At 51.9% G+C, this 26,403-nt stretch overlaps 3 protein-coding genes and 1 non-coding gene across 25 annotated transcripts in view; 1 reads left to right on the plus strand and 3 right to left on the minus strand.

The window, feature by feature from the left end:
- The first annotated feature begins 58 nt into the window (after positions 1–58).
- Positions 59–11,582, plus strand: znf687b (zinc finger protein 687b). Of its 2 annotated transcripts, none has more exons than XM_058046388.1 (10): positions 59–156; positions 817–3,006; positions 3,886–4,172; positions 5,021–5,205; positions 5,274–5,450; positions 5,524–5,686; positions 5,879–6,214; positions 6,293–6,393; positions 9,087–9,174; positions 10,183–11,580. In XM_058046388.1, the coding sequence occupies exons 2-10, from the start codon at positions 831–833 to the stop codon at positions 10,768–10,770; spliced, it is 4,101 nt and encodes a 1,366-aa protein (XP_057902371.1). In that variant the 5' UTR covers positions 59–156; positions 817–830; the 3' UTR covers positions 10,771–11,580. The 2 variants fall into 2 exon arrangements, with proteins under 2 accessions (XP_057902371.1, XP_057902370.1); XM_058046387.1 differs by lacking the exon at positions 59–156 and adding an exon at positions 163–721 and having other exon boundaries at positions 10,183–11,582.
- bmp8a (bone morphogenetic protein 8a) lies at positions 7,342–23,332 on the minus strand. The gene is made up of 11 exons (XM_058046395.1): positions 23,150–23,332; positions 20,687–21,280; positions 17,203–17,395; positions 16,937–17,085; positions 16,687–16,866; positions 16,508–16,587; positions 16,285–16,395; positions 13,759–14,943; positions 10,133–10,351; positions 9,111–9,181; positions 7,342–8,158 (listed from the first exon to the last, which is right to left on the minus strand). The coding sequence occupies exons 2-8, from the start codon at positions 21,159–21,161 to the stop codon at positions 14,794–14,796; spliced, it is 1,338 nt and encodes a 445-aa protein (XP_057902378.1). The 5' UTR covers positions 21,162–21,280; positions 23,150–23,332; the 3' UTR covers positions 7,342–8,158; positions 9,111–9,181; positions 10,133–10,351; positions 13,759–14,793.
- Positions 11,950–12,139, minus strand: LOC131102447 (U2 spliceosomal RNA). Its single transcript, XR_009119442.1, has one exon. It is a non-coding gene; the product is annotated as a U2 spliceosomal RNA (small nuclear RNA).
- Positions 23,333–23,511: 179 nt separating the features above from the next.
- Positions 23,512–26,403, minus strand: part of macf1a (microtubule actin crosslinking factor 1a) — a 93,783-nt gene continuing 90,891 nt past the window's right edge. For 9 of the 21 annotated variants that reach the window (XM_058046367.1, XM_058046368.1, XM_058046364.1 and 6 more), the window contains 4 exons: positions 25,674–25,891; positions 24,983–25,093; positions 24,656–24,767; positions 23,512–24,576 (listed from right to left, as the gene is read on the minus strand). In XM_058046367.1, coding sequence (XP_057902350.1) covers positions 24,329–24,576; positions 24,656–24,767; positions 24,983–25,093; positions 25,674–25,891 — 689 coding nt within the window. In that variant the 3' untranslated portion in view covers positions 23,512–24,328. The remainder of the gene's footprint in view (positions 24,577–24,655; positions 24,768–24,982; positions 25,094–25,673; positions 25,892–26,403) is intronic. The other 12 variants (XM_058046376.1, XM_058046377.1, XM_058046378.1 and 9 more) reach the window with 6 other exon arrangements.

The raw sequence follows: 26,403 nt of genomic DNA on the forward strand, positions 1-26,403 counted from the left end.
TGTAATATCAAATCATTCCAACTGCAATGTAGTTCATTAAAGACAGTGTTTGGGTCCATGCGTTTTGACGCTGGTTGGACGTCGGCGGTCACGTGACGGGAAGCGCCGCATTTTCGTCTGAAAACCAGCTCGGATAGTCGGAAATCGCACATCCAGGTAAACAATCAAAATGCACGAACTATAAAACCGACCATCCTCATCCCCGCCATCACTTTCTGCGTCATCATCGAGCCGGCAATGTGCGGGTTGCGATGGCTGTCACGCCATTCCTCAGCAAAGCTGCCCGCTTTGCCTTTTTTCCCTTTTAAATGGCGAACGCTAGCTCGTTAGCTCGGTGACCCCTTCTCTCCGTGTTGGCTGGAGCTCAGCGGCCAGCTAGCCAGCCCCAGTCGGGAAAAGGCACAATGTTAGCGCCGAGGAACCGACGCTTCTATGCCCGAACGGCCACTCCAATCCTAACCGTGTGGGTGACCAACGTGCCCCGAAACCACGAAAGCAGCCATATTTCCCATTCATAGCACATTTATTGTCGGACCTGCGAGGGGAAGGAGGGGTTTGGTTGCTAGCGCGCTAGCTGGCTAATGCTAACGTATCAGGAATGATTGCATCTTAGCTCGCTAGCTAGCATAGTTAGCATAGCTAGCCTAGCTAGCCTATACCACTGGCCTGCTGTGCCCCGTCACTGCATGTCAAGCCCAAGTGTCGCTTTCCAACGTCTAAGGTTGTGTTTCCTCCTTGTCTCGTCACCTGATGTGCATGATTCCATCCTAGGCCCAATGACCATATACAATGTGGCTAACTGGTTTGCCTTCACAGGCGTTAATCCCGTTATGGGGGACATGAAGACCCCAGATTTTGATGACCTGTTGGCAGCGTTCGACATCCCCGACATCGATGCCAAGGAGGCCATCCAGTCTGCCCCTGATGAGGCAGAGGGACCGCACGCAGCCACTGGGGCGCCTTTGGGAAAGACGGATAACGTGGTGGGGTCGTCCATGAGCCCCTCGGACCCTCAGGGGGACACCTCCATTGTTAGCGTGATTGTGAAAAATAAGGTGCGCGTGGAGGCGGAGGATGGAGAGGACACGGACACGGACCAGGATGCTATTGATGTGATCGCAGGGGTGGACGTGGGGCCCCGTCTTGGAGCGTGTGCCCCGGGGATGGCAGAATCGGATGTTCTCAACCACAACGGTTTTGGGGTGTCTACCATCAGCCAGTCCAACGGCGCCCCCTGGCCAATGAATGTCCCAAAAGTGGCGGCGGAAACGTCGGGCGCCGGTCCCGCCAAGGCAGCCAAACAAGGGGGGAACATTTTTAACAGACTTAAACCTCTACTAGGCCCCGGTTCTGGAGATCCTGTGGGCCGGGCCAGGAAGATGCAGCTGCTGCAGCAGCAGCAGGACACGGGACAGGAGAGAGCGGACGGCCTCAAAGCGCCGCTGCCCTCGTCCTCCGCCGGACTCGCCCCGACTTATTTCCCGCCCGCGAAGTCGCTCCCCACCCCGCCTGCTGCGCTCTCGTCACATCCGCTGCACGCACCCAAGCCTTTTAACGGCGCCCCCAAAATGGCCGGCTATCAGCAGCAGCAGATGGAGGAAGAAGAGGAGGATTCTGACGTGGATTTGGACAGTCCGCTCGTGATCCAGGAGAATCCGGACTCGCCAGGTTCCAGTCAGATGAACCGCCGTTACAAGTCAGACCAGTCCAAGTCGTCCACTCCATCTCAGCCTAAATCGGGGGACACGCCCCAGGGGACGTCACTGACCCTTCAGTCAGGATCCACAGACAACCCCCAGTTGGAGGAGAAGCACCCAGAACACGTCATCGAGGAGAGGGACTCGCCGGAGAGCCCCGAACCGGAGATGCCCAAATCCACTGCTCAAGCGGCGTCCGCCAAAAGGTGCTCCAGCCCGGCTGTGGCCCCCACGCCACCTGCTGCGGACCTGAGGGAGCCCAAGGAGGAGGAGGAGGAGATGGAGGTGGGCAACGGTGTAGATAAGGTGGTGGACAGGAACGCTGACAAGGCAGACGACTCCAGCGAGGAGAAGATGGAGGTGGACGTGGGCAAGCCTAAAGTGGTTCCTGCTGAGGGCGAGGGGGCGGGGCTTGTCCCACCGGCTACTTCGGGGGCTCCCTCGCGGCCCCTGAAGGTCAGGATAAAAACCATCAAGACCTCTACTGGTGGGATAACGAGAACGGTCACCAGGGTGGCCCCAAAAGGCGGTGCTGGGGGGAAAGGTCAGGACCCCAAAGGAGGCGGGGAGCGTAAGGCGTTGGCGAGCAAGACCCAAAAGACCGACACGTCTCAGCAGCAGAAAGTCAGCGCCCTCAACGCCCTCCCCGTGTCCACGCTCGCCGCGAGCAGCGTCATGCTCGCCGCTGCCACTAAAGTGCAAAACAAGATGGCCACCGCCGACAAGGCCAAGGTGTCCGTCACCGCCGTGAACATCACAAAGTCCGCCGCCGCTCTTCCTGCCACGCCTGCCGTGGCCTCCTCCCCCAAGTTCTCAGTCGCTGCCGGTGGGATCAGTGTGAGGACGGCCACCAAGGGAGGGGGCGGCCCCCCCCAGTCCAGTAAGCCCGCCTCCATCGTGAACAGCACGGGTGCTGTCATCTCCAGAAGCCAGTCCAGCCTGGTGGAGGCCTTTAACAAGATCCTCAACAGTAAGAACCTCCTGCCCAGCTATAAGCCCGACCTCTCGGCGCCGCCGCCCCCGGAGTGGGGTCTCCCGCTGCCGGCCACGGGTTACCGCTGCCTGGAGTGCGGCGACGCCTTCGCGCTGGAGCGCAGCCTGGCTCGCCACTACGACCGGCGCTCGCTGCGCATCGAGGTGACGTGCAACCACTGCGCCAAGCGGCTGGCCTTCTTCAACAAGTGCAGCCTGCTGCTGCACGCCCGCGAGCACAAGGAGCGCGGCCTGGTCATGCAGTGCTCGCACCTCGTCATGAGGCCCGTCACCGTGGAGCAGATGATCGGGCAGCAGGACGTCACGCCCGTCGCCAGTAAGACCCCCACTCACCTTTCGCTGTGGTAACTAGGGAAGCCCACCCGATAGCGGTACCCGATTTTTCCCCATCATGAAAACCGATATTGAAAAAATGCTGTACACAACACGCATGTTGATTCCACCACAGGAGACATGTCACGTTACACGTGTATCGTATCGTAACGTCGCTATTGGTAGCATCAATCATCCGCATTAGCACTCAATAAGCTCATCAAATCATAGTGTCAGCATATGGCAGAAATAGGAGGTGAAATACAGTACAGGCTATCTGCATGGCACACACGATGGTGCGTTCAAGGACCAGTCGCAAGCATGAAAGAGTTTGGGATTTCTAACTATATTTTCATTCATTCGTTTTCTACCGCTTATCCTAACGAGGGTCGTGGGCGTGCTGGAGCCTATCCCAGCTGTCTTTGGGGAGAGGCGGGGTACACCCTGGACTGGTGGCCAGCCAATCCCAGGGCACATATAGACAAACAACCATTCACACTCACATTCATACCTATGGACAATTTGGAGTGGACAATTAACCTAGCATGTTTTTGGAATGGGGGGGGCGAGAGAACATGCAAACTCCACACAGAGATGGCCGAGGGGGGAAGTGTACATTTTATTTTTGAACTAAAATCCTATTTATTTCCAATGAATAATATGCATTATTAATATGTATTTTTATGACCATGCCACATGAAAGGTTCTCACCGGTGGGGGGGGGCAACAGCTACAGCGCTAACATCAGTCACAGCAACATTATGCTAGGTTAGCCTGTTAGCTGAAACAAGGTGACGGGTAGTTTGCTTTTAAGATGTGTAGCGAAGCCTGCTTGCCTTCATGGACAGCAGGCGACTTAACATCACTGACCTCTCTCCACCAGGCGTCCTCTCCTCTTCGTCGTCCTCTCCCTCCTCTGCCGCCGCCACGCCCGGAGCCGCCGCCGCCGCCTCAGCCGGCTCCAGCCCGATGAAGGACGCGGGGTCCACGGCCACGGGCGGCCAGGTGCGCCAGGTGCGCCGCACTCCCCAAGCGCTGATGCCCCTGCCGTGCAAGAAGGCCGAGAGTCTTCACTACAACAACTACAAGTGTCCCGAGTGCCAAACGCAGTTCTCCAGCAAGGCGGCGCTGATCACACACTTCCAGCAGATCCGAGCCGCGCCCAATTCGGTGAGGAGGCGTAGAACGGGACGTGTGCGTCATCACGTGTGGCGTAGAACGGGACGTGTGCGTCATCACGTGTGGCGTAGAACCGTGTGCGTCATCACGTGTGGCGTAGAACGGGACAGGTGGCGTAGAACGGGACGTGTGGCGTAGAACGGGACGTGTGCGTCATCACGTGTGGCGTAGAACGGGACGTGCGCGTCATCACGTGTGGCGTAGAACGGGACGTGTGCGTCATCACGTGTGGCGTAGAACGGGACGTGTGCGTCATCACGTGTGGCGTAGAACGGGACGTGTGCGTCATCACGTGTGGCGTAGAACCGTGTGCGTCATCACGTGTGGCGTAGAACGGGACAGGTGGCGTAGAACGGGACGTGTGGCGTAGAACGGGACGTGTGCGTCATCACGTGTGGCGTAGAACGGGACGTGCGCGTCATCACGTGTGGCGTAGAACGGGACGTGCGCGTCATCACGTGTGGCGTAGAACGGGACGTGTGCGTCATCACGTGTGGCGTAGAACGGGACGTGTGCGTCATCACGTGTGGCGTAGAACGGGACGTGCGCGTCATCACGTGTGGCGTAGAACGGGACGTGTGGCGTAGAACAGGACGTGCGCGTCATCACGTGTGGCGTAGAACGGGACGTGCGCGTCATCACGTGTGGCGTAGAACGGGACGTGCGCGTCGTCACGTGTGGCGTAGAACGGGACGTGCGCGTCGTCACGCGTGGCGTAGAACGGGACGTGTGCGTCATCACGCGTGGCGTAGAACGGGACGTGTGCGTCATCACGCGTGGCGTAGAATGGGACGTGTGCGTCATCACGCGTGGCGTGTAACGTCGCTGTTCTTTTGCAGACGTGCTCACAGTGCTCGCCTCCCATGATGCTGCCCAACTCGTGCGCCGTGTCGGCCCACCAGAGGGTCCACAAACACAAGGCGCCTCACGTGTGCCCCGAGTGCGGGGGCGTGGCCCGGCAGGCCAGTTTCCAGGCCCACCTGGAGGAGGCCTGCCTGCACTTTGCCAGGCGCATCGGCTACAGGTGAGCACGCCACTCCGAAAGGCGCGGGATTCCGTGGGACGCTGAAAGAAGGTTGTGTCGCGCTCCAGGTGCGCCAGCTGCCAGGTGGTCTTCGGGGGGCTGAACTCCATCAAGTCCCACATCCAGACGGCTCATTGCGAGGTCTTCCACAAGTGTCCCAGCTGCCCCATGGCCTTCAAATCGTCCCCGAGCGCCCAGAGCCACATCGGCACGCAGCACCCCGCGCTCACGGGAGGACAGGCCAAGTATGCCCCGCCGCTCGCCTGCCAGGCGACTTTGGGCGCCAGCCACGCTGACCGCCATGTTGCGTGTCTGCAGGATGATCTACAAGTGTGTGATGTGCGACACCGTCTTCACCCAGAAGCCCCTGCTCTACATGCACTTCGACACGCACTTGGCCAAGCAAAAGGTGCACGTGTTCAAGTGCCCCGACTGCACCAAGCTGTACGCCCAGAAGGGGTCCATGATGGAGCACATCAAGGTGGGTCGCTCGTCCTGATGCCACCGTCACATGACCTTTTGTCCTTCCGTCTGAAAGGAACGTGGACGCAGGTCGGGCCTCGTGGACGCAGGTCGGGCCTCGTGCCCGCTCCCCCCTTCCCAAGGAGGGGGGCGGCGTCTTGACCCGTCTGTGATGACCTCGGTGATGTAATGGCTCTTGTCTTGTGACCAGACGACGCACAGAGGCCCGGCAGCCAAACAGGACGCCGCGTCGGACGCCTCCGGTGCCGCCCTGGCCCCCGCGTCCGGCCCGTCCGGCCTCAAGGCCAAACCCTCCGCCAAGCCCGACAACTCTGACGGCGAGGACTGGGGGCGGGATCACGAGGAGGAAGACGACGAGGACGACGACGACGAAGACGATGCGGACGACGACTTCGAGGCGCCGACGGCAGCCGGCGGCGGCGGCGCCCATCCCAGCACCCAGACGGAGTGGACCTGCCCGCAGTGTCACAGCACCTTCACCGACAACGACGACTATCTCACTCACGTCAAGATGGAGCACGGCAAGGTGGGGCACCCGTGAGCTTTGGTATGGTACTCACTGCCGCATCTCCTTGACCTTGACCGTCCCCTTGTTGGCCGCCAGTTCCCCTGTCGCATCTGTGGAGGCAACTTCAGCACCTCCTCCAGCCTCCGCCGCCACGAGAGGGTCATCCACGAGGGCAACAAGAGGGTCTTCCATTGCCAGTATGTACACGCTACTACACTACTACTCTCTCATGGGTACACGCTACTACACTACTACTCTCTCATGGGTACACGCTACTACACTACTACTTTCTCACGGGTACACGCTACTACACTGCGACTCTCTCATGGGTACACGCTACTACACTACTACTCTCTCATGGGTACACGCTAGTACACTACTACTTTCTCATGGGTACACGCTAGTACACTACTACTTTCTCATGGGTACACGCTAGTACACTGCTACTCTCTCATGGGTACACGCTACTACACTGCTACTCTCTCATGGGAACACGCTACTACACTACTACTCTCTCATGGGTACACGCTACTACACTACTACTTTCTCATGGGTACACGCTACTACACTGCTACTTTCTCATGGGTACACGCTAGTACACTACTACTCTCTCACGGGTACACGCTAGTACACTACCACTCTCTCACGGGTACACGCTAGTACACTACCACTCTCTCACGGGTACACGCTACTACACTGCTACTTTCTCACGGGTACATGCCAGTACACTGCTACTTTCTCATGGGTACACGCTACTACACTGCTACTTTCTCACGGGTACACGCTACTACACTACTACTCTCTCATGGGTACACGCTACTACACTGCTACTTTCTCACGGGTACACGCTAGTACACTGCTACTCTCTCATGGGTACACGCTACTACACTGCTACTTTCTCACGGGTACACGCTACTACACTGCTACTTTCTCACGGGTACACGCTAGTACGCTACTACTCTCTCATGGGTACACGCTACTACACTGCTACTTTCTCATGGGTACACGCTACTACACTACTACTTTCTCATGGGTACACGCTACTACACTACTACTTTCTCATCGGTACACGCTACTACACTGCTACTTTCTCATGGGTACACGCTACTACACTGCTACTTTCTCATGGGTACACGCTACTACACTGCTACTTTCTCACGGGTACACGCTAGTACACTGCTACTTTCTCACGGGTACACGCTAGTACACTGCTACTCTCTCACGGGTACACACTAGTACGCTACGACTACTCTCTCACGGGTACACGCTAGTACGCTACTACTCTCTCACGGGTACACGCTAGTGAGCTACTACTATCTCACGGGTACACGCTAGTACGCTACTACTCTCTCACGGGTACATGCTAGTACGCTACTACTCTCTCACGGGTACACGCTAGTGAGCTACTACTATCTCACGGGTACACGCTAGTACGCTACTACTAGCTCACGGGTACACGCTAGTACACTACTTCTCTCGTGGGTACACGCTAGTACACTACTTCTCTCGTGGGTACACGCTAGTACACTACTTCTCTCGTGGGTACACGCTAGTACACTACTTCTCTCACGGGTACACACTAGTACACTACTTCTGTCGTGGGTACACGCTAGTACACAAAGCAGTATTGCACAGGTGAAGTTTATTTATTTAGTAATATATTGGTCCATCAGACACAGAAAGGCCTTTAGAAGAACAACCATGAACATTCCATGACATCATCATCCTCATTTGTGGGGGGGGGATGAGGGATGGAGGGGGGCGACCTATGCCACATTGTAGGTATATAAAGAGGAAGTAGAGATGGTAGTCCAGTTGGTAGATGGTCATGTCGGGGGGTGGTGGGGGGTGTGGGGGGGGGGGGGGGTGTTAGTCTGCCACCAGTCTTGGGATGGTCGCCAGGGAAAGCGGGGGCCTCCATAACAGCATTAAAAGGTGGACCACCTCAGGTCTGGGCCAAATCTGTCAAGGCAAGTTCCAATCAGCCACAACCTCCACGCCCCGCCCCCTCCAGCAAGGGGGGGCGGGGGGCAGTTTAACCGGCCAGGATACTATGAATAAACACTACCACTTCTATGAAGGTATATTATATAATACATCCATGTAGGATTACAATACCTTTACATACATGGAAATACCATGGTGTATCACTACCCCTTCTATCAAGGTATATTGGATAATACATTATCAATACATTATTTATGATGATTATAATACCCATACATGGAAATACCATGGTGTATCACTACCCCTTCTATCAAGGTATATTGGATAATACATTATCAATACATTATTTATGATGATTATAATACCCATACATGGAAATACCATGGTGTATCACTACCCCTTCTATCAAGGTATATTGGATAATACATTATCAATACATTATTTATGATGATTATAATACCTTTACATGGAAATACCATGGTGTATCACTACCCCTTCTATCAAGGTATATTGGATAATACATTATCAATACATTATTTATGATGATTATAATACCTTTACATGGAAATACCATGGTGTATCACTACCCCTTCTATCAAGGTATATTGGATAATACATTATCAATACATCCATTTATGATGATTATAATACCCATACATGGAAATACCATGAAATACATGTATACCATGTATCTGTATACCATGGTATTTCCATGTACGGGTATTATAATTATAATAATAATATTATACCATGTATGTGTATACCTTGGTATGTGTATACCTTGGTATACAGAGATACATGGTATGTGTATACCATGGTACGTGTAGCAAAGCCTTTGTAACAGCTCTGTTAGTGCCTGAAGAGGCTGTAGGGATCCATATTCCATATTTGGACGTGTTGAATATGAATATGAATATGAATATGAATATGAATATTGTTGCAGGTATTGCACAGAAGGCAAACGTACCTTTGGCAGTCGCTTCTTGCTGGACAAACACATTCGACTCAAGCACAGAAGCTCTGATGGACAGGTGAGTCCTGGGGGGGGATGATAGACATTTAGCATGGCACTCTGTTTTACACTGTACAGTAAATGCAGCACTCTATCCCACACTGTACAGTAAACGCAGCACTCTATCCCACACTGTACAGTAAATGCAGCACTCTATCCCACACTGTACAGTAAACGCAGCACACTATCCCACACTGTACAGTAAACGCAGCACACTATCCCACATTGTACAGTAAACGCAGCACTCTATCCCACACTGTACAGTAAACGCAGCATTCTATCCCACACTGTACAGTAAACGCAGCATTCTATCCCACACTGTACAGTAAACGCAGCACTCTATCCCACACTGTACAGTAAACGCAGCATTCTATCCTACGCTGTACAATAAACAGCACTTTATCCCACATTGTACAGTAAATGCAGCACTCTGTTTTACACTGTACAGTAAACGCAGCACACTATCCCACATTGTACAGTAAACGCAGCACACTATCCCACACTGTACAGTAAATGCAGCACTCTGTTTTACACTGTACAGTAAATGCAGCACTCTGTTTTACACTGTACAGTAAACGCAGCACTCTATCCCACACTGTACAGTAAACGCAGCACTCTGTTTTACACTGTACAGTAAACGCAGCACTCTATCCCACACTGTACAGTAAACGCAGCACTCTGTTTTACACTGTACAGTAAACGCAGCACTCTGTTTTACACTGTACAGTAAACGCAGCACTCTATCCCACGCTGTACAATAAACAGCACTTTATCCCACGCTGTACAGTAAACGCAACACTATCCCACGCTGTACAGTAAACGCAGCACTCGCTGCCTGCTCTATGGTAAAGCACCTTTGACCTTTCCACGCCCATGTGACATTGGCGGAGATGGATCACGATGGTGGGGAGGCCGCTAGCGATGCAGCGTCATCACCGGTTGGCCAAGCGTTATCCATCACAGCTTGTGATGCTCACCTCATCACATGACTCCATCCTGTCTGGACGTTCTCCTCTCGGCCCCTCAGGTGACCCCCGTGGTGAGGAAGCGTGCGGCCGCCGGCGCCGAAGGTCCAGGAAGTTCCTCAGAGCAGGACGGCGAGGGCGGGGCTCCCGGAGGCAAGCTGGGAGACGAGGACGAGAACACGGCGGAGGACGGCGAGGAAGGAGGCGTCCCCACCAAGAGAACCAGGGCGTCTGTGGGAGAGTTAGAGGAAGAAAGTAGCATTTTCCGCTGCGTGCCGTGCGGCTTTTCCACCGAGGACGGCGCCGAGTTTCAGCGCCACATCCCGCAGCACCGTGCCGACACGGCTTCCTTCCAGTGCCTGCAGTGCGGCGTCTGCTTCGCTTCGGCCGGCTCCCTGGGGCGCCACCGCTTCATTACTCACCGCGTGAGGGACAACCAGGCCGAGGGCGACCGCGGTGCGCCGCGCGCCTCTCCCGATGTCTCGCCCTCCGCCGCCGCCGCCTCCCCGCAGGGCCTGGAGGACGCCGACGGCAATCTCATCTGCAAGGTGTGCGGGCGCCGCTTCGACAAGGCCTCAGACCTCAACACCCACTTCCGGACCCACGGCATGGCCTTCCTCACGGCGCACAAGACGGACAAGCCCCAGTAGAAGGGGGGGCGGGGCCTCGTCAAGCCAGCCTACCAATGTCGATGCTGACTTGCGGCTTTTTACCACCACCAAGGACTTTTAGCTCGCCTTCATGCATGTTTGAGCGTCTGACCCTCCTTGAGTCAAGCATTTATAGCCGCACTAACATCGCCTCCACCCGGGTCCCTCAAAACCCGCAAGGACCCCCCCCGGTCGTCGGCCTCAAACAAGACGTCAGTGCGCACACCACCCACTGCACGCCCCTCCCCACCTTTCGTACTTTATGCTAACCTCAACCCTCGCCTGGGCGCCATCAGACTGGTTTGTACTATTTATTATTTATATCAAAGAGCGCTAATTTCACGTCAGGATCGTTGCTCACGCTTTCATTTTGCCATGTAAATACATAATCACACTACAAAGACATTCTGGAGGTAGTAACTTGCTATGATAATGTGAATACGTGTAGTATTTGTACTTGTACCCCCCCCCCCCCCAACACACTTTTTTTAATCGTCGAGGTATAAAAGCCTGCTCCCTAGAGGCCACATGTTGTATTACATGTCTCCATAGTGTATGACTACAGATGCTTTTCTATCTGCAGACTATCACATTTCTTTTGTAATGCTTCGAAAACAAGCCTTCACTGTGTTGTTTTTATCTTTTTATATGTCACATCATATTTATAGAGATCAATAATAGTTCTTTTCTTTCTCCATGGTTGTGATCTGCTTGCTAAACAAATAAAATCATGCCATACATACACTTTTGTGCCGTTTGGAAATAAACGTGAAAGAAGATGGCGTGTTGGTCTTTTGTAAAAAACATCTTTTGTAAAAAACCTCATTCAATTTAAGCCCTCTCTTGGTTCCATCAATTGTTTTTTTAGGCGCTGGAAAAAAGACGAGGTAATCATGTTTGGACGGATTCTGTTCTTTATAGTATTTCAATGAAAGTCACGAATAAAATTATACGGGGCGGTATATTGGGCGGTATTACATTTATGTTCATATATTAAAAACTGTATCAAGACACGTGATGTCGCACGAGCGCTGTGGTAAAAATGACTGAACGTGAACGTCTCGCGCATCTTGGAACCCGCTTCCGGTAAGAATACCACGACTCTGATAATATGAGCTAGCTACTATACGCTACTACGTAAGCTAACTTTAGCATGGGGAAATTGATTTGAACAAAGATGGAGGTTGCACCGTTCCTGGAGGTACTGCAATACCAGGTCGATGCGCGGAGTGGACGGAGCAAGCCCCTATTCCATCTCCCTGTTCCAAAAATCCATTTAATATATGGTCCCCGGGTAGGGGAGTATCAGATATTAAACTGATAAGAACAGATACTACACTTGATCTTAGCCAAAAGGCCGAGAAGCGATACCTCCAAGCAGTCCGAGGCAGCACCTGATTCCTAACACAACAATCTAAAGTGACGGTTACACGCGGAAACTAAGGACGCCACATAGCAGGAAGCCACACAACAACCGTATACTTTATTTACATGATATATGATGTAATGATGCTCTTTTTAATGGCTTAAAATGAACAATTCGTGCGAACGACCCATCTTGACACGATCACGTGGTTCCCGTCGGTCCAATAGAAAGCGACGGCAAACAATTCCATACAACCGCGTCACAACAGTTTTATAAAAGCATCGAAAACAAAGGTCAATACAAAACACAAACACACTGGTGTCGTATTTGTACCAAAAATGCAAAATAGCTACGCGGTTAACGTTTCATAAACGCAGTCATCGAGCCCGCCTCGCGAGACAACTTCCGGTTTTCTTTTCCTGGCCGACAGCAATACACCGCCACCAAGTGGATAGTGCATAGGAAAACATCGGAGTGAAGCGCACACCAGTGGTTGGCTAACGTGGAGGTTTTCCTTGTCACGTCCACATAAAGACGACTGGTGAAATACAACACGACTATTTGTTCAATGGAAGCAAAACAAGAGTCTGATTCCCCAACACTCGCATCGCTAACACGTTGGCAAGAGCGACATCAAGTGGCAGATACAGTAAACTGCGTCAGTGCCGAGTTATTGGCGGTTATTTTTGAAGCCAGTTATGTCTGGGTTATCCGTGACGTCACATCCTACCTAACTGTACTTTGCAGCTTTTTAGCACAAGACAAATTATTTTTATTTGCAGGGCTGACAAAACATTCTGCCTAGATTTTAAAAGGAAACTATTTGATTGAACCATGCTAATCTTGCTAATTCCATCTTAGCTATGTATAATAGCTATTATACATATTTCATCTGGCACCGATATTAGGGTAAACTCTAAGACTCTTACTTTGAAGGCGAGCCGAATTCACGTTTATTATTTCTATACACACACACACAACAGCTTGTGCTGAGGAAAATACTTTTAAACCAAAACATTATTTTACTGTGTCGTTCATAAATAGCTTGCTTGTTTTGATTAGTTGCGTTTAGTTTCTTTTGTTGCAGAATACAAATTGAACATTTTTAATTTAAGCGTGGCTCTTACTTTGAAGGCTGCTTAAGTTGTTCCGATATCCGCCGTACATTTAACCTGCTAGCTTAGCTGACAACAAGGCACATTTAACCTGCTAGCTAACGACGTGGTTCCAACAAGGCACATTTAACCTGCTAGCTAACGGGGGTTAAGAGTTTTACGAGGTAAACAAGAGTGTTTACAGGTATAATGTATGCCCCGGTATACACTGCATCGATCTTATTTGCTTATGTACCATGTGTACATACTACATGTGTGTCGGGTGCATAAATAACAAAACTTTGATATAGAATACACGAGTGAAAGTTCTGATTACGGTCGGTCACTGAACGCATCACCTGTAGACCTAGTATACAACTGCAAAATCCCGACCAAATCGTGAGCAATCAAGATGAATTCCACCCCCGAAGTGCCAGAAAAAGTGACGGTAACGAATGTCGTGTCGCCACCACGCCAATAAAAGGTTGAGTCCTGACGTTGCACAAGCAATGGAAAAGGCAGACTTACCGGCTCACGGACGAGGGAAGGTTGCTGAAATGACAGACGCCACTTTGTCCCAGGGCTGCCACCTGTGCACTGATTGGGGGGCGGAGCCCCGGAGAGGAGGGCGTGGCTACCGCGGGGTGCTGACGAGCAGAGACCCACAGGTCCAAGGTTTAGAGTAACTGGAAGGATAATTGCCTGATGCTCTTCATGGAGTTCCACCTGACTAGTTTTGATGGCGGCCATCTTGTTGAGCCAGCCCCGCCCTCCCCTGAATGCAAGATGAGAGGTTGAGCGCTAGCCATCGAGCTAAAAGCGCCAGCCGTCAAATCAATGTTGTATGATGTGGATGAAAAAATAAACCAAAATTAGTTTTAGTGTGATCTTTTCATTACTTTAGACAAACAACCACTTGATGAAGTACTACACAGTACACACTTGGAAGTACACACGCTGTGGACCATGAACCACGCGAGCACAGGGAGGGAGAGACTGGGGAAGAACAGCCGTGTAAAATAATAATAATAATAATAATAAATAAAGATCTTCATTGGATAAATCAACTTGCTGTACTTGCTGCATGCTGGGGTCCCACTAACCCTGACACACAAGATGGAGCCCCTCCATCCTGGGCACCCGGGGGCACCGCACCCGGTGCTCACCTCGGTCCCCGTGGTGGTCCTTGGACGCACGGCCCTATCAGCCTGTCAGGGTTCTTCTGGTCCAGCCTCAGCAGCCACCAAGCGTGTGAAAGAGCTCCAAGGTGTGGCAGCTGATGAGTCGGACGTACGAGCATATTCCCGTCCAATCCCAGCCTTCGTGTTGGTCACGTTGGTACGCCTTTGGGAATGACGATGGAGCTTCCACCAAGGATCAGCAATTGTGTAAAGCGGCTTGAACCAACTCATCTTGGACTCCAACCAAAGCAGCGTGTCGGAACAGGAAGTCAGGACGTGAGCTCGCTGATATTTACATAGGAGGGAGGGGGGTGCTGGCTAAACAGGACTTGGAGAAGAAGAAGAAGAAGAAGTCCAGCCAGCCAGCGTGGTGGTGGTGTGTTCAAAGACACCCGCAGGTTTTCACCACCATGTTGCGATGCTTCTTGAGGATCACGTTGTTGTTGTCGTCGTAGAAGAGCACAGAGATGGGGCTCAGCTTGGTGGGGGCGCAGCACGCCTTGGGCACCTCGTCTGGTTTGAGAAGGTGAACCTGGACGGGCGACGTGATGGAAGTCAACATGACGTGTTCAATAACGCATCCATGCATGTCAACATTCCTCTACAGCTCCACACATCTCAGCGGAGGGGACACAGACACAAGATGGATGCTCCTCCTCGCTAGGAAGGACGACACGTCTCTTAGTTCTCCACAACCAGTGAAGACTATGCTCTTAGTGATGTTCTCCACAACCAGAGAAGACTATGCTCTTAGTGATGTTCTCCACAACCAGAGAAGACTATGCTCTTAGTGATGTTCTCCACAACCAGAGAATACTATGCTCTTAGTGATGTTCTCCACAACCAGAGAAGACTATGCTCTTAGTGATGTTCTCCACAACCAGTGAAGACTATGCTCTTAGTGATGTTCTCCACAACCACTGAAGACTATGCTCTTAGTGATGTTCTCCACAACCAGAGAAGACTATGCTCTTAGTGATGTTCTCCACAACCAGAGAAGACTATGCTCTTAGTGATGTTCTCCACAACCAGTGAAGACTATGCTCTTAGTGATGTTCTCCACAACCAGTGAAGACTATGCTCTTAGTGATGTTCTCCACAACCAGTGAAGACTATGCTCTTAGTGATGTTCTCCACAACCACTGAAGACTATGCTCTTAGTGATGTTCTCCACAACCAGAGAAGACTATGCTCTTAGTGATGTTCTCCACAACCAGAGAAGACTATGCTCTTAGTGATGTTCTCCACAACCAGAGAAGACTATGCTCTTCGTGATGTTCTCCACAACCAGAGAAGACTAACTAGTGATTCCTTCATGCTCTACCTGCTCATCAATAACCAGAACACTTGCATCAACAAAGATGGAGGTTGCACCGTTCCTGGAGGCAAGAGTCTGATTCCCCAACACTCGCATCGCTAACACGTTGGCAAGAGCGACATCAAGTGGCAGATACAGCAAACTACGCCTGGTGGTCCAGCAAAGTTACTAGCAGTACTGTAGTTTTTCATGAGTGGAAAGGAAATAGAATACTGCACGAGTACGTGTATGGACATCTATGATATACTTATGTATGTGTTATCCATGCATGTACTATATACAGTATGTACACTATCTAGCCAAGTAGACATGGATGTATGTACTGCATATACATATATACAGCATGTATGTACAGTACATGCTTGAATGAAGTTGATCTGAAGTAGTAGCTTTGAAGTGGTACATACAAGGTACATACATAGTGTGACACCCCAGTAGACTTAATGGTACGGTTAAGTTAACTGGTACACACGCACACACACACTATAACACAAACACACCAACCCCTGAACACAACAGTGCCTTTTCTATAAAATGGAAAAAAGCGGTACTGACTACTTGCTGGATGAGGGCGTGGTTGGTGGCGTTCATGCAGGCGCCCAGGGGGTAGAAACACTCTCCATCACAGTAGTAGGCCGAGTAGCCTGTGGGGGCCAGAACCCAGTCCTGACCAACAGACAATGGACGTGTGACATGTGACATATGACATGTGACGTGTGACATATGACATGTGACGTGTGACATGTGACATGATAGAACCAAAGTAGGGATTTCCCACCTTCCATCCCAGATCACTGAAGCTGACGTAGAGCTCGTGTTTTTTACACGGCTGACCTCCGCTGTTGACGGGACTTCGATCTGAGTGGGGGGGGGGGCAAATGTCAGTCAGTGAGCCGTGACAGCTCGTCAGTAAGAAGACCACATGATCCAGTAAAAGAGCATCCAACCAAACTTAACTATGAATGCTGGGGACGGGAAGGTCGTATTTGGGCTTCTTCCTGCGGGGGTGCGTCTTGACGGCGCGGGGGGGTCGACAGGGGATCTGGCTCTCCCTGAAGAAGGTCACCATGAAGGGCTGCTTGGAGCGAGGACCCCTGCGGCCCACCAGCCCGATCCAGGCCGCCGAGAGGGAGCGATCTGGAAGAGCAGGACAGCGGAGTCTTCAGAGCCCAGCCAATCACACGCGGTGTCAAACAGCGACGCCCACCTTCCTCCGTTTCCACGTAGAGGCGGATGCCCAGGTTGCTACGCGGGTGCAGGAGCCAGTGGTTGGAGGCCGAGGTGACGTCAAACGCCAACCAGCCTTCCTGGCCCGCGGGCACAGACTGCATGTCCAGCAGGACCAGCTCGGGATCCCTACGAGGACAGCACACATCACGTGAGGCCGCCAACGCTACGCCATCATGGTGCTTCCGGTAGCCACACCCTATGAGGTCAGGGCTTCAGAGGGAGGGCGGGCGCTGTGAAGGCCACCTGTGTCTGTTGTCTCTCTGGATCTCGTAGACGGAGATGTGCAAGGTCCTGTTGGCCCTCTGGCCCAACGTTAGCGTCTTGTAGATGCGGAACTCGGCGGCGGTCACCGTCTCGCCTTGCGGAAGCGGGGTGAGGTCGAAGCGGAACTCCTTCCAGTACGGTCGAGGCTGCAGGAGGTCACGCTCCTGCTCCACTGCAAACACACAACATGAAGGAACCCGTGAAGGCCACCGACACACCGACTAAAGCCATTAGTCCAATATCCTGTAGTCTGATTAGCTTGGGGGAACGTCTTCATAATAGTGAAAATATGATCACATATTCCTGTATTATGTTTACAATGGCAGAGTCACAAGAGGAAAACTGGAAGAAAGTTGAAATATTTGGAGATTGCTCCAAAAAAAAGCAAAGATGGAAGTTTATACTAATAATAGGCTTTTTAAAACACCTAACCACACGGTGAATGAGTGGTGGATGGATGGGTGGATTTGGATGGGTGGATGATAAAGTATATACAGTATGACTTCCTAGCATATGTAGTACATGCGTTGCTTTACAAAATACCAAAGTGGCAAAGCATCATGCTTTCAGGATTCACTACAGTACAGTACAGTACAGTACAGTACAGTACAGTACAGGACAGTACAGTACAGTACAGGACAGTACAGGACAGTACAGTACAGTACAGTACAGTACAGTACAGTACAGATGGCCTCGCTGGAGGAAAATGTTTGGACATCCTTGTCTTAAAGGGACAGGCTCTTCAAAGAGCATGACTACATAGTGTAGAGCACAGCATAAATACTGTGGAGTACACTATACATACTGTAAAGTACACTATGTATAGTGTAGAGTACACTATGTATAGTGTAGAGTAGTACACTGTAGGTGTACTTATCTGGTGGCTCCATTTCCAATATCACTTGCATGGCAACATTGTAAAAGTAAGGAAAACAAAAAGCACGTCTGCATGGATGATGGTGATGATGATGATGATGATGATGGTGATGATGATGATGATAGGTAACAATCATTTTGACTGCCATACCGATACCTTCCCTGCCACTCCAGCCTGACGCCAGCACGCTGCAAATGAACACGAGTATAAAGTGGTGTATACACACACGTAGACAGGGCGGACAGTAAATGGAGATACTACAGTTTGGACACCCCTGAGGCTTTGATGGTCTTCCACAGAGAGAGAGAGAGAGGGGGAGAGAGAGAGAGAGAGCAGTAATTAGAGCCACTTATTGGCGTGCACCACAGCAGCTGCTGTGCACACACACACCATAATTGCAGGCCTGGCTTGTATTTTTAGTCGCCGCCTCGGCAGCCACATTTTCATCTTGCTGGGGTACGCTGGCCTTCCTGTCGGAGCGGGCCATCCAGGACCTTTCATGGAGGACAGCTGCGCTCCCTGGCGTACGTGCACGCTAATAAGCTGAAGAGCGGGCTACCTGCTAGGAGAACAGGTGAGATGGTGACGGGGGGACTGGGGGGGGGTAAAATGACCCAAATGGCCCAAAACACAGCAGCGGGTCAAAGGACCCATCAGGCGGGGCTGTCCTGATGCAGGAAGGAGGCAATCCAGACGGGCATGCTAATATTTATACTGTGGCTGATAGACATCACACAGCTTCATCTCAACTCATCATCATCATCATCACCATCTCATAGACTCATGCACACGACACACACACGCTCATCTCCTGGTAACCTGTTACATCTACACTACTGTATGCACCGTAACCACACTGTAACCTGTTACATCTACACTACTGTATGCAACGTAACCACACTGTAACCTGTTACATCTACACTACTGTATGCAACGTAACCACACTGTAACCTGTTACATCTACTACACTACTGTATGCACCGTAACCACACTGTAACCTGTTACATCTACACTACTGTATGCACCGTAACCACACTGTAACCTGTTACATCTACACTACTGTATGCAACGTAACCACACTGTAACCTGTTACATCTACACTACTGTATGCACCGTAACCACACTGTAACCTGTTACATCTACACTACTGTATGCACCGTAACCACACTGTAACCTGTTACATCTACACTACTGTATGCACCGTAACCACACTGTAACCTGTTACATCTACACGACTGTATGCACCGTAACCACACTGTAACCTGTTACATCTACACTACTGTATGCACCGTAACCACACTGTAACCTGTTACATCTACACTACTGTATGCACCGTAACCACACTGTAACCTGTTACATCTACACTACTGTATGCACCGTAACCATACTGTAACCTGTTACATCTACACTACTGTATGCACCGTAACCATACTGTAACCTGTTACATCTACACTACTGTATGCACCGTAACCATACTGTAACCTGTTACATCTACACTCATTTGCCATCCAATTAAAACCATCACATCTTTAAATATGGAAAATGATCAAGTGGCCATTCAGCATTCATAGCCTTGCTAATTTGTCCGTCTTTGTTCCTCTGAAAATAGGCTCTTTCCATCTCATTCACCATAAATCACTCATCTTTGCCTTAATCCTAACCCAACCCTAATCCTAATCCCAACCCTAATCCTAACCCAACCCTAATCCTAATCCTAACCCAACCCTAATCCCAACCCTAATCCTAATCCCAACCCTAATCCTAACCCAACCCTAATCCTAATCCCAACCCTAATCCCAACCCTAATCCTAATCCCAACCCTAATCCTAAACCAACCCTAATCCCAACCCTAATCCTAACCCAACCCTAATCCTAATCCCAACCCTAATCCTAACCCAACCCTAATCCTAATCCCAATCCTAATCCTAACCCAACCCTAATCCTAATCCCAACCCTAATCCTAATCCCAACCCTAATCCTAACCCAACCCTAATCCTAACCCAACCCTAATCCTAACCCAACCCTAATCCTAATCCCAACCCTAATCCTAACCCAACCCTAATCCTAACCCAACCCTAATCCTAACCCAACCCTAATCCTGACCCCAGCATAATCCTCACCCCTCCCCTACGCTTATCCTAAGCATAGATCCTCCATAGATTTCACCCTGGACTGATGGTCCCAGGGGCCATGTCCCAGAAAGCGGGTGCTTCTCCAGTGAGGTCTAGCATGAGGAGATGATGGCCGCCACGTGGAGCTAACAGAACACATCTACTGCTAAGCATAGCTGTGCTTGATCGTTCCACTTGTTCCTATGGTCCACTCGCTATCTGGCAACCACGACACTCAGCAATGATGCTGTGCTAACTGCCACCAGCTGGACGCTCATCGTGGAACGATGCATCCAGTGGCCACCAGGGGGGGCAGTAGCAGCTGGAATACCGTGGGGGGCAGTAGAGGAAGATTCACTAGAGATCGGCGTTGAAAAGAAGAAGCCAGTAGAAACATCAAATGGGGTGTGGCTCCCTTTGGTCGCCATGGTGATGGGCCACAATCACAAACAAACCACTTCCTGCGAGGACTCACCCAGGTTGACGAAGCTCATGACCGTGTCGGCCTCGCTGACCACGGTGCCCAGCAGCGGCGTGTGCGTGCTGAGGGTGGGCAGCGCCGGGTGGTGGGCCGCCGCCCGCCGTTCTCCGCCTCTCAGCTTGACCACGGGGCCGATGATGTCGTTGCCGTCGTCCTCGCCGTCCACAGCCATGGCGTGGTACAGGTCCAGCATGAAGAGCGGCGCCGAGGAGGGCGGCCTGAGCGGCGGGTGGGGCCTGGGCCGCCCCGGCAGACCCAGGATGGACAAGATCTCCTTCTGCATCTCCTTCTTCTCACGGCCGCTCAGGCGGCGGAAGCTGGAGTGGAGCGCCGCCTGCGCCTGCTGGGCGAGGAGGAGCAGGACCAGCGTCCTGGGGAAGAGGTGGAGGAGAACCTGGCTGCTCCTTCTGGCCATGTGTCGCTGTGGAGACTTCCTGGAGGAGAAGCTGCAGGACTCCTCTGAGGCCATGACGCTTTGTCTTCTTCTACTTCCTGTCTAGTCAGCGTGCTCCACCTTGGAGATGTTCACCTCCTCCGCTCACCTCTCCACTCCTCCAGTGCGGATCCCCTCCTTCTGGCTGCAGACCCCTAGGAAAGAGGAGGTGGTGTTGAGATGGTCCCAGCACAGCGCTCGGGGGAAAACAAGGACAACTTCTCCAAGCGGAGCAGCAGCCTGCTGGAAGTGTGCGAGCATCTGAGCTGCACTTTGAAGTGGCAGGAGGGGGCGTGGTTACACCCAAGGCCCGCCTCCAGCAGCCCTCCCCAGCGAGGGAGCTCATCTCTGGCCTCCTCCTCCTCATGACTGCTTCCTTTCATCTCCCCCTCAGTCCTCCTGAGGGGCCAACAGCGGCCATGTTTACTCACAACTTGCCAGAGTTGTAAAAAAACGGACTAAAATCCTCCATGACGGCTCAGCCGTGGAAGCAAACGTCTTCACAAAAACAGGCTGTTAGCAGAACGCTAGCAGAACGCTAAGAAGGCTTATTCTGCAACCATTTCCACAAAAGCACTGGACAACATCAACAACAAACATCTGACCCACGAGCGCCGCACAAGGCCCACGGCGGTACAACATGAGAGTACACTTGGACACCGCGCCTCGGGAGGGGCCCACCGCTGCCAGCACACACCCTGATCAAACCTTATTTGGCAGGAACGGCTTGGCCCGAGCAGCCTGAACACTCACGCATGTGCATGTTGTGCTTCGCCGTGCTTCGCCGTGCACACGAGGGAGGAGTGAGTCACGCTGTGGTGGACCGTGTTTGCGCACGCTGGCCTTCAAAGTAGACGACGTGCTTGTGGTTGGAGGGCCCACGCCATGGCGTTCGCATGTGCGAGCGTCCGCCCGCTTTGTGTGTGTGCGCAAAGACGGCTGACATTCACAAGTTTGAAACCACCGCCGCCGCTTCCTCTTGGCTGGCAGTCAGCCGGGCGTGTCCTTATCTCTGGACGGGAGAATTAGTCAGAAATGTCCGGCTTTCAGCTCCCGGCAACACTCCATCTAGCAGCATAATACCACAAAAGTACACAGCATAATACACCACAGAAGTACACAGCACAGTACTCTTCATGAATCCTATCTGCTTCGAGCTCGGCTGCTCTTGGGACCTTGAAGGCTCGACATGGAAAGCCCGGTGGGGAACGCTGCTGTAGCTTGGTAGAGGGGACCAGGACATCTACTTAGCAAAGTCAAATACCTCACATTGGCCAGAAACTGATGTATGTATGTCATCTTGGGGAACCACAGCAGGCACAAAGCTGTCCTGGATGTTCACACATGAAAAAAACACATCCAATGAAAAATATCTCCATTATCATTCCCTCACAATATCGTCATTTTTCAGTAATTAATTAATAAATGATGGCTGTTTTGTGTCAAAACATATTCTAATACAAGTGACATATACTGTAGTGTCGTATTCTGGCCACGAGGGGGCAGTAATGATACAAAACATTGAGACATTTGGTGTCTATTCTATCGATTTATTCTCCACATTATTATTATTATTATTTATTATTACTTATCTTCTTTTGTGTCTGTTATTATATGGGAGCCAGGCAACGACATTTCGTTGGCAATTTCAGTACTGTGTTTTTGTGCAATGACAATAAAGGGAGTCTATCTAGACATTAGCTTGACATAAAGGCATCTGGCCACGAGGGGGCAGTAATGATCCAGAATAGCTTAACATGACGTCACCAAGTACCCGCCACCCGAGTGGGGACCAGCCTCGTAGAAAGTGGAAGACTGGGTAGTTAAGCAGCGTTGCACGGTTGAAAGAAAGTCGACAACCCCTAGAATATTTGGCCACATCCAACAAGTGAATACTTCCAACTTTGTGGCAACACTTTCAAAAAAGTATTGTTCTGGTAAAGCTTAAATTTATTACGTTCGTGGCAAGCTAGCTAGCGTTGGCTACCTAGCATGACCGGTAATACAGAAAGTGAAAGGCTTACTTTGGAGGGTGTGCCTGTTGATTCTTGGCCATCTTTATCCAGTCTCTCCGCGTATCTTACTTTCGTCATGCTCCTTGATGTTCTTGGCTTCTAGAAACATCTTCTGATATACAATATAAAGTAGTTAGAGGAAGGTTAGAATTTGTTTAGCGAAACAGTCAGGCCTATGGGCGGAGCTTCTGCGCTGCTCTGTGATTGGTCAGCGTTTCGGTAACCCAATAGGCCAGTACTTACGCTGTGTCACGTGACCAGAAACAAACTACAAAGAACCGCGCTTTACTGCAAGCATCATTTTAATACAAAAACAGAACCAAAAAATTTATAATTTGTTATTTTTGCTTCACTTTTACACAACTGACCCCCCCCAGTCTTGCTTCATGTTCACACAGTAACAGCATCTTGCCCCCCCACCACACACAGAGACAATAAATAAATAAAAATCCCATAAGATGTCTTCTTTGTAAATGCACGATGTTTTGTTATTAACTTAATCTCTGACAATGATGTCATTCTTATTACACATGAAGGGCAAAACCCTTTGGTCAAGGTCGTTAGACAAAGGTGTGTGTGTGTGTGTGCGTGATGTTATACAAACATCTTAAATCTTCATCTGCCAATGAAATATTAGATAGTAATTTCAAGCTAAAGAAGAAAAAGGTATAAATTAACAAAAAGACGTAACATTTGCAGATGATCTGTAACAAACGCCGGGGTGAGGAGGCGAGCTCACATGGGGATGCAGGCCACCACACGCCGGGGCGGGGCGGGGCGGCCCATTCGGGGGGTGGTGGTGAGGTGCTGTGGCCCCGCCCCCCTGAGCATGGCAGTCGTTGCATATTTTCTGGCCCGCAAGCCAAACAGTTTTTTTCCTCCTGAATTCCGTTGTGTTTGTGTCGCGGTGACGGAGGTGGGCTCTGAAATGTTTGCGTGCGTAGGTGGCCCCGCCCTCCCGTCGCTCCATAAGGCAGCATCACATCAGGTCGCTTTTGGCGGGAAGGACGACAACGGCGGCGGTGAAAGGCAAAGGGTCACCGCGGCTTTGTGGGTTTCCGGAATGAAAGTTCAAGTCAGTGTGGGACGCAGACTTCCGTCTCCTCCTTTCCTGCCGCAAACGAGCGAGACAGGCGCACAAGATGGCCGCCACCGGCGGACGAAAGGAAGAGACATGCGCGTGCCGCTTTATTTCTTGGCCGCCCCGGGGGTTTTCGGACTCGGCGTCTTCTTGGCCATGGTCGGGATCTTGGAAGGTTTGGCTCCGCCCCCTGGCCGCCTCGAGGTGTCGGACGTGTCCGAGCCGACGGAGCGAGCGTCTTGGAGCTCTGAGGCGTCGGAGGCGTCGCTGCCTCTTCGACTACTGGCTCTGCTCCCCGTCCGGCTGCCGGCTCTGCTGGTGGGGCCGCTGGCCGAGGACGCGCCCCGCTTGGGATCTGGCAGAACAAGGACAGGGTCAAAGGTCACGCCCACAAGGCCGTAACGGGACGCCGTGACGGGACGCCGGCGTCTCACCGCTTCGCGAAGGTTTGCTGCCGTGCGACGTTCCGCCGTTCTCTCCCGTCAGCGAACCGCGGCTGGAGTGGAAGGTGGGCCGCTTCAGCTTGGAGCCCGAAGCCGCCCCCTGCTGGCCGAGACAGGACAGGTGAGGTGGGGGGGGGACACCAGGAGGCCGTGGGGGTTACGGCAGCTCATTAGAAATGAATGCAACATGGCTGACGCACAGCGTGAACGTGAAACACACGCTGGCCCTGTTGCTAGCATAGCCACGGCTGATTATTGTGCCTGTTGTGGGGGTGGGAGGGCTCAAGAGGGTGCAGGGTGGGAGGGGTCGTTGGTTACCTCGTGCCCGTTGTCGGCGAGGTCGGGGCAGCAGTGACTCTTGGGCGGCGTCGGGGTTTTACTGTGTGCCAGCCACGGCTTGGCATAGTCACGGGAATGAGTGTGCGAGGACTGGAGGGAGCGAGGAAGGAAGGGAGGAAGGGAGCAAGGAAGGGAGGGAGGAAGGGTAGCAGATGAGGAGGGAGCGCAGTGATAGTTGGAAGTGTTTTATCATGTGTTTTTTTTGGGGGGGGGTTATTAAAGAAAAGGCAAAAGCAAGATTAGCAAGCCAAGAGAGAAGGCGACAAAACGAGACAAGACAAAAACGGTTAACATCATCCAATGGCCAAATACACACAACGCTTACACAACGTCTACACAACGTTTACACAACAATTAGACAACAACACACCTGTTCATGTTCTTGCCTGACTGTCTATTAGCCATGGCAGATATGAATATGAATATGAATATGATGCAATATGACCATACAACAGGCCGTTTCAACAAGAAATAAATAAACACTTTCCATCGGCCAGCAATCATAAAAATACTTGGAATTGGGAATGGGAATATTGGATTGGTCTGGTCATTAGGGATGCACGACAGCTCCCTCCCCTTCCCAAGACCGATGTGATGGCGATATGGATGAATTATTTGGGCGGGAATGTAGCGTGAACGAATGAAGCCATTTCAGGAAAACCTGACTTACCCGGGATGAGGCAGATGTTGTGGGCGTGGCCGGTGTGGAGGGCGCCGAGGGCAGCGAGGCGCCACTGTGCGAGGCGGAGGAGGAGGAGCGAGTGGGCGAGGCGTTCCGCGAGCCAGGCTTGGAGCGTCGGCCGCGTGAGCGGAAGGTGGTCAGACACTGGGGCGTCCCCTCGGGGAGGATGAACTTCTCCCGCAACTCCAGGTTGGTGCGACCCCGCGCTGCAACACAAGACCAGACCGGGTTTGATGCTCATCCGGCAGGCGGTGATGGACGCTTGCTGAGCAGCGTGGCGGCAGCGCTCGGGCGGGCGGGGTCATCTGGTGGGTGTGTGTGATTGGATGTCAGCCTACGCCTTCTCCTCCTGGATGGAACCATCTGGCCGTGCGTGCGTACGTGCGTGCGTGCGTGCACATCACATGTTGGAACGTGACCAGCATTCTGTGAGCAAACAACGAGCGGCAGCCTCCATCCAGCACGCAGCAACAAGCGCACACAAGCTGGAAACCAGAATCAGGGCGACCACAACGCTTGACAGGAGCACAGACGCAAGATGAGGGCAAAGTGATGGAGGGGGTTCAGCGGCTAGCTTAGCGGCTAGCTTAGCGGCAGTGCAGTGCTTTGTGTTAGGGTGCGTGGATGACAACCTCCTCGGGTGTCCTTGTGTCCCCTACCTAAGCCTGAGGCGTGTCCACACGTACAGAAACACACGCTAGCCTAAAAGTGCAGCCTG

The sequence above is a fragment of the Doryrhamphus excisus genome, chromosome 14 (genome assembly GCF_030265055.1).
Source record: "Doryrhamphus excisus isolate RoL2022-K1 chromosome 14, RoL_Dexc_1.0, whole genome shotgun sequence".
In the NCBI taxonomy this organism is placed as follows: domain Eukaryota; kingdom Metazoa; phylum Chordata; class Actinopteri; order Syngnathiformes; family Syngnathidae; genus Doryrhamphus; species Doryrhamphus excisus.

Bases quoted from the DNA above. Each gene is read 5' to 3' on its own strand.
- bmp8a (XM_058046395.1), bottom strand. From the start codon at position 21,161: ATGGCCTCAGAGGAGTCCTGCAGCTTCTCCTCCAGGAAGTCTCCACAG. The intron at 16,588-16,686 runs GTTAAGTTTGGT...CCCCCCACTCAG, and splicing joins TCCCGTCCCCAGCATTCATA to ATCGAAGTCCCGTCAACAGC. The intron at 16,396-16,507 runs GTGGGAAATCCC...TCTGTTGGTCAG, and splicing joins TCAGTGATCTGGGATGGAAG to GACTGGGTTCTGGCCCCCAC.
- znf687b (XM_058046388.1), top strand. From the start codon at position 831: ATGGGGGACATGAAGACCCCAGATTTTGATGACCTGTTGGCAGCGTTC. The intron at 5,687-5,878 runs GTGGGTCGCTCG...TCTTGTGACCAG, and splicing joins CCATGATGGAGCACATCAAG to ACGACGCACAGAGGCCCGGC. The intron at 6,215-6,292 runs GTGGGGCACCCG...GTTGGCCGCCAG, and splicing joins TCAAGATGGAGCACGGCAAG to TTCCCCTGTCGCATCTGTGG.